Source organism: Bombina bombina, chromosome 5, assembly GCF_027579735.1.
Source record: "Bombina bombina isolate aBomBom1 chromosome 5, aBomBom1.pri, whole genome shotgun sequence".
NCBI lineage: Eukaryota > Metazoa > Chordata > Amphibia > Anura > Bombinatoridae > Bombina > Bombina bombina.
In genome coordinates, this window is record NC_069503.1 from 179,662,218 (window position 1) to 179,674,087 (window position 11,870).

The following is an 11,870-nucleotide window of genomic DNA, read 5'->3' on the forward strand; positions in this document are numbered from 1 at the left end:
CTTTAAGGAACCTGCAGACAAACCCTTATCCAAACCATCCTGAAGAAACTGTAAAATTCTAGGAATTCTAAAAGAATATGCCAGGAGAATTTATGAGAAGAACATCATGAAATATAAGTCTTCCAAACTCGATAATAAATCTACCTAGAAACAGATTTACGAGCCTGTAACATAGTATTAATCACCGAGTCAGAGATACCTCTATGACTAAGCACTAGGCGTTCAATTCCCATGCCTTCAAATTTAATGATTTGAGATCCCGATGGAAAAACGGATCTTGCGACAGAAGGTCTAGCCTTAATGGAAGTGGCCAAGGTTGGCAGCTGGACATCCGAACAAGATCCGCATACCAAAACCTGTGAGGCCATGCTGGAGCTACCAGCAACACAAACGATTGTTCCATGATGATTTTGGAAATCAATTTTGGAAGAAGAACTAGTGGCGGGAAGATATAAGCAGGTTGGTAACACCAAGGAACTGCTAACGCATCCACTGCTTCCGCCTGAGGAACCCTGGACCTGGACAGGTACCTGGAAAGTTTATTGTTTAGATGGGAAGCCATCAGATCTATTTCTGGAAGACCCCACATCTGAACAATCTGAGAAAACACATCTGGATGGAGCGACCACTCCCCCGGATGTAAAGTCTGATGGCTGAGATAATCCGCTTCCCAATTGTCTATACCTGGGATATGAACCGCAGAAATTAGACATGAGCTGGATTCCGCCCAAGCAAGTATCCAAGATACTTCTTTCATGGCTTGGGGACTGCGAGTCCCACCCTGATGATTGACATATGCCACAGTTGTGATATTGTCTGCCTGAAAACAAACTAACTGTTCTCTCTTCAACAGAGGCCACACCTGAAGAGCCCTGAAGACAGCACGAAGTTCTAAAATATTGATTGGTAACCTCGTCTCTTGAGGTTTCCAAACCCCTTGTGCTGTCAGAGAACCACAGACAGTTCCCCAACCTGAAAGACTTGCATCTGTTATGATCACAGTCCAGGTTGGACGAACAAAAGAGTCCCCTTGAACTATACGATGGTGATCTAACCACCAAGTCAGAGAGAGTCGAACATTGGGATTTAAGGATATTAATTGTGAGATCTTTGTATAATCCCTGCACCATTGGTTCAGCATACAAAGCTGGAGAGGTCTCATATGAAAACAAGCAAAGGGGATCCCGTCCGATGCTGCAGTCATGAGACCTAAACTTCCATGCACATAGCTACTGAAGGGAATGATTGAGACTGAAGGTTCCGACAAGCTGAAACCAATTTTAATCGTCTCTTGTCTGTTAGAGACAGAGTAATGGACATTGAATCTATCTGAAAAAGGTGACCCTTGCCTGAAGAATCAAATAAAATTTTTTGGTAAATTGATCCTCCAACCATGTCTTTAAAGAAACAACACTAGTTGATTTGTGTGAGATTCTGCAGAATGTAAAGACTGCGCTAGTACCAAGATATCATCCAAATAAAGAAATACCGCAATACCCTGTTCTCTGATTACAAAGATTAGGGCACAGAGAACCTTTGAAAAGATTTGTGGAGCTATCGCTAGGCCAAACGGAAGAGCAACAAATTGGTAATGCTTGTCTAGAAAAAGAGAATCTCAGAAACTGAAAATGGTCTGGGTGAATCGGAATATGAAGATAAGTATCCTGTATGTTAATTGTGGACATATAATGTCCTTGCTGAACAAAAGGCAGAATAGTCCTTATAGTAACCATTTTGAAAGTTGGTACTCTTACATAACGATTCAAAATTCTCAGATCCAGAACTGGCCTTTAAAAAATTCATTTTTTGGGACAATGAATAGATTTGAATAAAACCCCAGACCCTGTTCCTGAAACGGAACTGGTATGATTACCCCTGAAAGCTCCAGGTCTGGAACATACTTCAGAAAAGCTTGAGCCTTTGCTGGATTTACTGGGATGCGTGAGATAAAAAACCTTCTCACAGGAGGTCTTACTCTGAATCCTATTCGGTACCCTTGAGAGACAATACTCTGAATCCAATGATTTTGGACAGAATCTGCCCAAATGTTTTGGAAGAATCTTAATCTGCCCCCTACCAGTTGAGCTGGAATGAGGGCCGCACCTTCATGCAGACTTGGGGGCTGGCTTTGGTTTCGTAAATGGTTTGGATTTACTCCAACTTGAAGGTTTCCAATTGGAACCAGATTCTTTGGGGGAAGGATTAGGTTTCTGTTCCTTATTTTGTCGAAAGGAACAAAAGCGATTAGAAGCTTTAGAATTACCCTTAGGTCTTTTATCCTGAGTGGTTTCCGAGACAGGATAAGATTGAGACATCTTGCAAATGTAAGAGAAAAAACAACAAATAAAGCAAAATTATCAATATCCTTATATGGCAGTTTCAGGAATGGGAAAAAAATGCAAACAGCATAGCCCTCAAACCTAGAAAAAGGCAAGAGGCACATAGTAATAGGGTTTTAAATAATGAAATTATTTGGCGCCAAGTATGTCGCACAACGTAACTGAAAAATCTTTGGTGCTAACAACATCCGGAAATGACACACTTGCGTCAATGACGACGCAACCTTGTGCAAGGAACTCGGTGTCAACTAAGATGCCGGAAATGCCGAATGTGTGACGCCGGAAATGACGAATTTGCGTCATCGGACGTAACTTTGCACAAAAAAATTCTTGCGCCAAGAATGACGTAATAAACTTCGGAATTTTGCACCCTCGCAAGCCTAATTTTGCAACGAATTAAAAAGAACAGTCAATTGAAAAAAAACTATACCCCAAGTAAGAAAATGTTTCCCTAAAAAATGCATTTCACAGATATGAAACTGACAGTCTGCAAAAGGAAATATACTTAAACCTGACTCATGCAAATATAAGTACAATACATATATTTAGAACTTCATATAAATACATAAAGTGCCAAACCATAGCTGAGAGTGTCTTAAGTACTGAAAAACAGAATTTATGTTTACCTGATAAATTTCTTTCTCCAACGGTGTGTCCGGTCCACGGCGTCATCCTTACTTGTGGGATATTCTCTTCCCCAACAGGAAATGGCAAAGAGCCCAGCAAAGCTGGTCACATGATCCCTCCTAGGCTCCGCCTACCCCAGTCATTCGACCGACGTTAAGGAGGAATAATAGCATAGGAGAAACCATATGGTACCGTGGTGACTGTAGTTAAAGAAAATAAATTATCAGACCTGATTAAAAAACCAGGGCGGGCCGTGGACCGGACACACCGTTGGAGAAAGAAATTTATCAGGTAAACATAAATTCTGTTTTCTCCAACATAGGTGTGTCCGGTCCACGGCGTCATCCTTACTTGTGGGAACCAATACCAAAGCTTTAGGACACGGATGAAGGGAGGGAGCAAATCAGGTCACCTAAATGGAAGGCACCACGGCTTGCAAAACCTTTCTCCCAAAAATAGCCTCAGAAGAAGCAAAAGTATCAAACTTGTAAAATTTGGTAAAAGTGTGCAGTGAAGACCAAGTCGCTGCCCTACATATCTGATCAACAGAAGCCTCGTTCTTGAAGGCCCATGTGGAAGCCACAGCCCTAGTGGAATGAGCCGTGATTCTTTCGGGAGGCTGCCGTCCGGCAGTCTCGTAAGCCAATCTGATGATGCTTTTAATCCAAAAAGAGAGAGAGGTAGAAGTTGCTTTTTGACCTCTCCTTTTACCTGAATAAACAACAAACAGGGAAGATGTTTGTCTAAAATCCTTTGTAGCATCTAAATAGAATTTTAGAGCGCGAACAACATCCAAATTGTGCAACAAGCGTTCCTTCTTTGAAACTGGTTTCGGACACAGAGAAGGTACGATAATCTCCTGGTTAATGTATTTGTTAGAAACAACTTTTGGAAGAAAACCAGGTTTAGTACGTAAAACCACCTTATCTGCATGGAACACCAGATAAGGAGGAGAACACTGCAGAGCAGATAATTCTGAAACTCTTCTAGCAGAAGAAATTGCAACTAAAAACAAAACTTTCCAAGATAATAACTTAATATCAACGGAATGTAAGGGTTCAAACGGAACCCCCTGAAGAACTGAAAGAACTAGATTGAGACTCCAAGGAGGAGTCAAAGGTTTGTAAACAGGCTTGATTCTAACCAGAGCCTGAACAAAGGCTTGAACATCTGGCACAGCTGCCAGTTTTTTGTGAAGTAACACCGACAAGGCAGAAATCTGTCCCTTCAGGGAACTTGCCGATAATCCTTTTTCCAATCCTTCTTGAAGGAAGGATAGAATCCTAGGAATCTTAACCTTGTCCCAAGGGAATCCTTTAGATTCACACCAACAGATATATTTTTTCCAAATTTTGTGGTAAATCTTTCTAGTTACAGGCTTTCTGGCCTGAACAAGAGTATCGATAACAGAATCTGAGAAACCTCGCTTCGATAAAATCAAGCGTTCAATCTCCAAGCAGTCAGCTGGAGTGAAACCAGATTCGGATGTTCGAACGGACCCTGAACAAGAAGGTCTCGTCTCAGAGGTAGCTTCCAAGGTGGAGCCGATGACATATTCACCAGATCTGCATACCAAGTCCTGCGTGGCCACGCAGGAGCTATCAAGATCACCGACGCCCTCTCCTGATTGATCCTGGCTACCAGCCGGGGGATGAGAGGAAACGGCGGGAACACATAAGCTAGTTTGAAGGTCCAAGGTGCTACTAGTGCATCCACTAGAGCCGCCTTGGGATCCCTGGATCTGGACCCGTAGCAAGGAACTTTGAAGTTCTGACGAGAGGCCATCAGATCCATGTCTGGAATGCCCCAAAGTTGAGTGACTTGGGCAAAGATTTCCGGATGGAGTTCCCACTCCCCCGGATGCAATGTCTGACGACTCAGAAAATCCGCTTCCCAATTTTCCACTCCCGGGATGTGGATAGCAGACAGGTGGCAGGAGTGAGACTCCGCCCATAGAATAATCTTGGTCACTTCTTCCATCGCTAGGGAACTCCTTGTTCCCCCCTGATGGTTGATGTACGCAACAGTCGTCATGTTGTCTGATTGAAACCGTATGAACTTGGTCCTCGCTAGCTGAGGCCAAGCCTTGAGAGCATTGAATATCGCTCTCAGTTCCAGAATATTTATCGGTAGAAGAGATTCTTCCCGAGACCAAAGACCCTGAGCTTTCAGGGATCCCCAGACCGCGCCCCAGCCCATCAGACTGGCGTCGGTCGTGACAATGACCCACTCTGGTCTGTGGAATGTCATCCCTCGTGACAGGTTGTCCAGGGACAGCCACCAACGGAGTGAGTCTCTGGTCCTCTGATTTACTTGTATCTTTGGAGACAAGTCTGTATAGTCCCCATTCCACTGACTGAGCATGCACAGTTGTAATGGTCTTAGATGAATGCGCGCAAAAGGAACTATGTCCATTGTCGCTACCATCAACCCGATCACTTCCATGCACTGAGCTACGGAAGGAAGAGGAACGGAATGAAGTATTCGACAAGAGTCCAGAAGCTTTGTCTTTCTGGCCTCTGTTAGAAAAATCCTCATTTCTGAGGAGTCTATAATTGTTCCCAAGAAGGGAACCCTTGTTGACGGGGATAGAGAACTCTTTTCCACGTTCACTTTCCAGCCGTGCGATCTGAGAAAGGCCAGGACGATGTCCGTGTGAGCCTTTGCTCGAGGGAGGGACGACGCTTGAATCAGAATGTCGTCCAGGTAAGGTACAACTGCAATGCCCCTTGGTCTTAGCACAGCTAGAAGGGACCCTAGTACCTTTGTGAAAATCCTTGGAGCAGTGGCTAATCCGAAAGGAAGCGCCACGAACTGGTAATGTTTGTCCAGGAATGCAAACCTTAGGAACCGATGATGTTCCTTGTGGATAGGAATATGTAGATACGCATCCTTTAAATCCACCGTGGTCATGAATTGACCTTCCTGGATGGAAGGAAGGATAGTTCGAATGGTTTCCATCTTGAAAGATGGGACCTTGAGAAATTTGTTTAAGATCTTGAGATCTAGGATTGGTCTGAACGTTCCCTCTTTTTTGGGAACTATGAACAGATTGGAGTAGAACCCCATCCCTTGTTCTCTCAATGGAACAGGATGAATCACTCCCATTTTTAACAGGTCTTCTACACAATGTAAGAACGCCTGTCTTTTTATGTGGTCTGAAGACAACTGAGACCTGTGGAACCTTCCCCTTGGGGGAAGTCCCTTGAATTCCAGAAGATAACCCTGGGAGACTATTTCTAGCGCCCAAGGATCCAGAACATCTCTTGCCCAAGCCTGAGCGAAGAGAGAGAGTCTGCCCCCCACCAGATCCGGTCCCGGATCGGGGGCCGATATTTCATGCTGTCTTGGTAGCAGTGGCAGGTTTCTTTGCCTGCATTCCCTTGTTCCAGCCTTGCATTGGTCTCCAAGCTGGCTTGGCCTGAGAAGTATTACCCTCTTGCTTAGAGGACGTAGCACCTTGGGCTGGTCCGTTTTTACGAAAGGGACGAAAATTAGGTCTATTTTTTGCCTTGAAAGGCCGATCCTGAGGAAGGGCATGGCCCTTACCCCCAGTGATATCAGAGATAATCTCTTTCAAGTCAGGACCAAACAGCGTTTTCCCCTTGAAAGGAATGTTTAGTAGCTTGTTCTTGGAAGACGCATCAGCCGACCAAGATTTCAACCAAAGCGCTCTGCGCGCCACAATAGCAAACCCAGAATTCTTAGCCGCTAACTTAGCCAATTGCAAAGAGGCGTCTAGAGTGAAAGAATTAGCCAATTTGAGAGCATTGACTCTGTCCATAATCTCCTCATAAGGAGGAGAGTCACTATCGAGCACCTTAATCAGTTCATCAAACCAGAAATATGCGGCTGTAGTGACAGGGACAATGCATGAAATGGGTTGTAGAAGGTAACCCTGCTGAACAAACATCTTTTTAAGCAAACCTTCTAATTTTTTATCCATAGGATCTTTGAAAGCACAACTATCCTCTATGGGAATAGTGGTGCGTTTGTTTAAAGTAGAAACCGCTCCCTCGACCTTGGGGACTGACTGCCATAAGTCCTTTCTGGGGTCGACCATAGGAAACAATTTTTTAAATATGGGGGGAGGGACGAAAGGAATACCGGGCCTTTCCCATTCTTTATTAACAATGTCCGCCACCCGCTTGGGTATAGGAAAAGCTTCTGGGAGCCCCGGCACCTCTAGGAACTTGTCCATTTTACATAGTTTCTCTGGGATGACCAAATTTTCACAATCATCCAGAGTGGATAATACCTCCTTAAGCAAAATGCGGAGATGTTCCAATTTAAATTTAAAAGTAATCACATCAGATTCAGCCTGCTGAGAAATGTTCCCTAAATCAGTAATTTCTCCCTCAGACAAAACCTCCCTGGCTCCCTCAGATTGGGTTAGGGGCCCTTCAGAGATATTAATATCAGCGTCGTCATGCTCTTCAGTAACTAAAACAGAGCATCCACGCTTACGCTGACAAGGGTTCATTTTGGCTAAAATGTTTTTGACAGAATTATCCATTACAGCCGTTAATTGTTGCATAGTAAGGAGTATTGGCGCGCTAGATGTACTAGGGGCCTCCTGAGTGGGCAAGACTCGTGTAGACGAAGGAGGGAATGATGCAGTACCATGCTTACTCCCCTCGCTTGAGGAATCATCTTGGGCATCATTGTCATTATCACATAAATCACATTTATTTAAATGAATAGGAATTCTGGCTTCCCCACATTCAGAACACAGTCTATCTGGTAGTTCAGACATGTTAAACAGGCATAAACTTGATAAGAAAGTACAAAAAACGTTTTGAAATAAAACCGTTACTGTCACTTTAAATTTTAAACTGAACACACTTTATTACTGCAATTGCGAAAAAACATGAAGGAATTGTTCAAAATTCACCAAACTTTCACCACAGTGTCTTAAAGCCTTGAAAATATTGCACACCAATTTTGGAAGCTTTAACCCTTAAAATAACGGAACCGGAGCCGTTTTAAGCTTTAACCCCTTTACAGTCCCTGGTATCTGCTTTGCTGAGACCCAACCAAACCCAAGGGGAATACGATACCAAATGATGCCTTCAGAAGTCTTTTATCAGTATCAGAGCTCCTCTCACATGCGACTGCATGCCATGCCTCTCAAAAACAAGTGCGCAACACCGGCGCGAAAATGAGACTCTGCCTATGCTTTGGGAAAGCCCCTAAAGAATAAGGTGTCTAAAACAGTGCCTGCCGATATAATTATATCAAAATACCCAGAATAAATGATTCCTCAAGGCTAAATAAGTGTTAATATCAATCGATTTAGCCCAAAAAATGTCTACAGTCTAAATAAGCCCTTGTGAAGCCCTTATTTACAATCGTAATAAACATGGCTTACCGGATCCCATAGGGAAAATGACAGCTTCCAGCATTACATCGTCTTGTTAGAATGTGTCATACCTCAAGCAGCAAAGGACTGCAAACTGTTCCCCCAACTGAAGTTAATGCTCTCAACAGTCCTGTGTGGAACAGCCATGGATTTTAGTTACGGTTGCTAAAATCATTTTCCTCATACAAACAGAATTCTTCATCTCTTTTCTGTTTCTGAGTAAATAGTACGTACCAGCACTATTTGAAAATAACAAACTCTTGATTGAATAATGAAAAACTACAGTTAAACACTAAAAAACTCTAAGCCATCTCCGTGGAGATGTTGCCTGTACAACGGCAAAGAGAATGACTGGGGTAGGCGGAGCCTAGGAGGGATCATGTGACCAGCTTTGCTGGGCTCTTTGCCATTTCCTGTTGGGGAAGAGAATATCCCACAAGTAAGGATGACGCCGTGGACCGGACACACCTATGTTGGAGAAACATACTTACCAAAAGACACCCATCCACATATATCAGATAGCCAAACCAGTACTGAATCAGTGATCAGTAGAGGTAATGGAATATGAGAGTATAGCGTCGATCTGATTAAGGGAGGAAGGAGATGAATCTCTACGACCGATAACAGAAAACCTATGAAACAGATCTTCAGTGTGGAAAACATTGCATTTAAAAGGTGATACTCCCTTCACAGCCCTCTGACATTCGCAGTACTCTGAGAGGAATCGGGCTTCAAAATGCTAAGAAGCGCATATCAACGTAGAATCTAAGCACAAACTTACTTCACAACCTCCATAGGAGGCAAAGTTTGTAAAACAGAATTGTGGGTGTGGTGAGGGGTGTATTTATAGGCATTTTGAGGTTTGGGAAACTTTTCCCCTCCTGGTAGGATTGTATATCCCATACGTCACTAGCTCATGGACTCATTACATTTTGTTTCTAAATAAAGTCTCACATGCAGCATTTCAACATGCCAAGCCCCCACCCCTGCCTCCAGATCTTTTATCTGCCCTACCACTGTTCTAATATCAGGATTAAATCACTGGAACATAAATTTAGATACTATAAGTAGCTGTATCTTTGTTACATTCAAAAAGCGCAACACAGGTGTTGTACCTTACAATTCCGATTTAGCCGTATAGGGACTTATGTGTTGCATTAACAGGGCAGCCTTTTTTAATGCCCATGGGACAACACCTCTATGTATATTAAATATAAAAATGTCTCAGTAGCTCTTTCTGGAAGACATCTTTAAGTTACATTGGAAAGTAATATCTGCTCATTTCATGTAAAGTGCAGACTATTCTGAGCATATTCGTCTCTTTCTGGTTAAAAATATAGCTCTTATTAGACTACACACTGAGCAAAACAGAGTGGAGTCCGTTAAAAGCTCTACTAAGATTATACCAGAGAGAACCAAAATGTAGTACACCAGATAAGTCTGGGAGCAGTACATGAAATCAGCATGAAGCAGGTCCACCCAATAACGACTGGAAAGTCAATTTTCAGATGATTAATACTGCCCCCTCAAACATGTTCAACTAGAAATGATGCAACTATTAGGAAATCCATGCAAAAAAAATGCTATTATATTTTCCTATTTCAGCCTGGATATAAATTTATGGATCAGTACTGGATTATTTGTACAACGGATATGTAAAGGGTCAAGAAACCAACATTTTATTTCATGATTTGGATAGAACATACATTTTTAAACAACTTTCCAATTTACTTCTATTATCAAATTTTGCTTTATTCTCTTCTTATCCTTTGCTGAATGAACAGCATTGCACTACTGGCAGCTAGCTGAGCACATCTAGTTAGTCAATCATGAGAGAAAAATGTATGCAGGCACCAATCAGCAGCTAGTTCCCACTAGTGTAGGATATGTGCGTATTATTTTTCAACAATTGATACCAATAGAACGAAGCATATTTGAAAACAGAAGTGAATTTAGAAGTGTCTTAAAATTACTCTCTCTAAATCATGCAAGTTTAATTCTGACTTTCCTATCCCTTTAAAGGACCAGTAAATACGTAAATAAGTAGAGTTGCATAATCAACTAATGAATTATAACGAGACTTTGCAATAGCACTTAGTCTGAACATCTAATGAGTAGCAGTTTTTATTCTGACAAATGACAAAGTTATGTCTTTTTCCACTCCTCCTGTACCATGTGACAGCCATCAGCCAGTCAAAAATGCATATACGTATATTCTGTGAATTCTTGCACATGTTCAGAAGGAGCTGGCAACACAAAAAGTGTAAATATAAACAGACTGTGCACATTATGTTAATGGAAGTAATTTGATAAGTTGTTTAAACTTTCATGATTCAGATAGATCATGCAATTGTAATTTTGACGTGTGTCCCATTATTGAAGTGGATGCAGGTTGTTTTTTGGGAGTTTTCCCAAACGGTACATAAGCCTTTCTTCTGACAAAACCTTAAAGAGACACTATACCCAAACATTTTATTTCATGATTAAGGTAGAGAACACAATTTTAAACAACATTCCAATTTACTTCTATTACCTAATTTGCTTCATTATTTAGATATACTTTAATGAAGAAATAGCAATGCACACGGTGAACCAATCACAGGAGGCATCTATGTGCAGCTACCAATCAGCAGCTACTAAACATATCTAGATATGCTTTTCAGCAAATAATATCAAGAGAATGAAGCAAAATAGATAATAGAAGTAAATTAGAAAGTTGTTTATAATTGTATGCTCTTTCTAAATCATGAAAGAACAAATTTGGGTTTCATGTCCCTTTAAGTAAGATCATAAAATGGCTAATTTCTTCAACTGTGCTGATGTCTGATGCAAGAGACAGCAGACTAAAGAAAGTCCAGTGTAAAAATAAAAATCTGCCGCTGTTTACACTAACTCTTCATACAAACTTGAAAATATGGCGGTGTGTATACCTATATACTTTTTTGAGCCTCCAATCAACAGTGTTCAAATGACATGAATATCACTTTTATCATGAAACAATGTTGTACACTCACCTATGACTCTGAGGCAGCCTCATTCCACTAGAAAGATCTCCTGTAAACGGTGGTCTAATAAACTGTGGATTTCCAGCATATTGTACACGTTGATCTTTAGGAAAAGTGGGAAATCTTGAGCTTCCTTTGGGGCCTAACTGAGTTCTGATAATGCCTGGGTAAGGTGGTGGCGGTCTATTAAAAATCTCGCTTTGACGTGGTGGATTTTCTTGCTGCCACTGAGCAGAGCTTCCACCTGGGGTCAGATGCAATTGGTCACTCAACGCCTTCTCCTGACGTACAGCATTTTTGTTTTGCTGCTGCCTCAAAATAAGCTCTCTCAACTTTTGACGCTGTTGATCCAAAAAAAAAAAAAAAAAAACACAAAACATTAATAACCTTTTTTCATTCTATTACCAAATGTACTTTAATCTCTTGGCATTCTGTATTGAAAAGCAGATGTAGCACTATTGGGAGCTGGCTGGTGACTATGCAGATGTACCTTTAATCATTGGATCACCAAATGTGTTCAGCTAGCTCCCAACAGTG

General features: G+C 41.8%; 1 protein-coding gene across 3 annotated transcripts in view; it reads right to left on the reverse strand.

Moving 5' to 3' along the window:
• Window positions 1-11,870, reverse strand: part of KMT2C (lysine methyltransferase 2C) — a 418,185-nt gene that overhangs the window by 242,835 nt on the left and 163,480 nt on the right. For all 3 annotated transcript variants that reach the window (XM_053713806.1, XM_053713804.1, XM_053713805.1), the window contains one exon: window positions 11,343-11,674. In XM_053713806.1, coding sequence (XP_053569781.1) covers window positions 11,343-11,674 — 332 coding nt within the window. The remainder of the gene's footprint in view (window positions 1-11,342; window positions 11,675-11,870) is intronic.